The sequence below is a fragment of the Echinops telfairi genome, unplaced genomic scaffold, assembly GCF_000313985.2.
Source record: "Echinops telfairi isolate 266 unplaced genomic scaffold, ASM31398v2 ScPeMD7_7458;HRSCAF=8496, whole genome shotgun sequence".
Classification (NCBI taxonomy): domain Eukaryota; kingdom Metazoa; phylum Chordata; class Mammalia; order Afrosoricida; family Tenrecidae; genus Echinops; species Echinops telfairi.
Window position 1 is genome coordinate 50401879 of NW_022111358.1, and position 1512 is coordinate 50403390.

The following is a 1512-nucleotide window of genomic DNA, read 5'->3' on the forward strand; positions in this document are numbered from 1 at the left end:
GCCTCGCCTGGCCTCCGACTCAGGCGCCACTCCCGTACAGGCCCAGAGGGAGGAGGAAGCAGATTACCTGCCGATTAGCTGAGTGGGGATTTGCTGGCACGGAATGGCCTGCTGGGGGGGCGTCAAGGGTGCCCAAGGTGGTAGTGTGCTCACATCCCCATGTCCCCTGGAGGGGCCTTACAAATCCCATGTCCAGAGGGTCCCAGATAAGAGCCTTCTGTTCTCAGGGTCCCCAAGAGCATGTCTCCCCACCCCATCTCCTCTCTCCAGGGGTCAATGTCTCAGCCAATCAGGATGAAGAACTGGACCACGAGACCTTCCTGATGCAAATTGACCGGGAGACAAAGAAGTGCACCTTCTATTCCAGTACTGGGGGCTACTGGACGCTGGTCACCCATGGGGGCATCCAGGCCACAGCCACACAAGTGTGAGCAGCCCACCCCTCCTCCTGTGACATAACCCAGGAGGCACAAAGGGTCACGCGTTGGGGTGCTCACTGCAGGGTCAGCAGTGCAAGCCCACTAGCTCCCCAGGACAGGCTGTCTGCTCCCCTAATGATTTGATTCACAGCCTTGGAAACCCACAGGGGCAGCTCCACCTGTCTCAGCGCCTTTTCTCCTGGCACCCCCACCTCGGCCACCCTCTCAAGCTCCGTCATCACCCCACCACCTCTGCCAGTGTCACCCCTCCACCTCCACCACCCACCCCTCTGCCTCCACCTCCACCACCATCACTGGGAGGGGCCCCTCTGTGTAGTGTAGGGGAGACAGGGCAGTCCCCCTGTCCAGGTCCAGGGTGAGAGCTCACAAGGACTATGGCAGCAGCCCCACCCCGACTCACACCAAGCCTAGGGGACAGGCCTGAAGTGACAGCAGGTCTTTATGGGAGCGGGAAGTGTCACCTTCCTCTGGCAGAGCTGGTGGTCTTGAACTGCTGACCTTGGGGTTACAAGGAATAGCCCTTAACTGGGGCAGGAAGAAAGCCCATGGGTGAGGCCAGAGCAGAGGGGCTGCTCTTGCCCCTCCCCCCGGGGTGGGCTGCTGGAGGCTGGGCCCAGAATGCCCGCCTGTTGTCCCCTCTCCAGTTCTGCTGACACCATGTTTGAGGTGGAATGGCGAGGCCGGCGGGTGGCTCTGAAGGCCAGCAACGGCCGCTACGTGTGCATGAAGAAGAACGGGCAGCTGGCGGCCGTCAGCGACTTTGTGGGTGAGCGAGCTTGCCGCGCGTGCCCGGGGGTCCGTCTCCCAGGCCCCGCAGGGCGGCACTCGATCCGGGGGCCCCCAGGTGCACCGGGAGGGCAGACGGGCTGGCCCGGCCGGCCGTGGTGGCCCAGCAGCCCTGTCCCCGCAGGCCAGGATGAGGAGTTCTCGCTCAAGCTCATTAACCGGCCCATCCTGGTGCTGCGCGGCCTGGACGGCTTCGTGTGCCAGCGCCGGGGCTCCAGCCAGCTGGACACCAACCGCTCCATCTACGACGTCTTCTACCTGAGCTTCAGCGACGGCGCCTACCACA

General features: G+C 63.5%; 1 protein-coding gene across 1 annotated transcript in view; it reads left to right on the forward strand.

The window, feature by feature from the left end:
• FSCN2 (fascin actin-bundling protein 2, retinal) overlaps positions 1-1512 on the forward strand; it is a 5929-nt gene that overhangs the window by 4068 nt on the left and 349 nt on the right. Inside the window, exons 2-4 of the mRNA XM_004709233.1 lie at positions 271-427; positions 1085-1284; positions 1351-1502. Of these exons, the coding sequence (XP_004709290.1) occupies positions 271-427; positions 1085-1284; positions 1351-1502 (509 nt within the window). The remainder of the gene's footprint in view (positions 1-270; positions 428-1084; positions 1285-1350; positions 1503-1512) is intronic.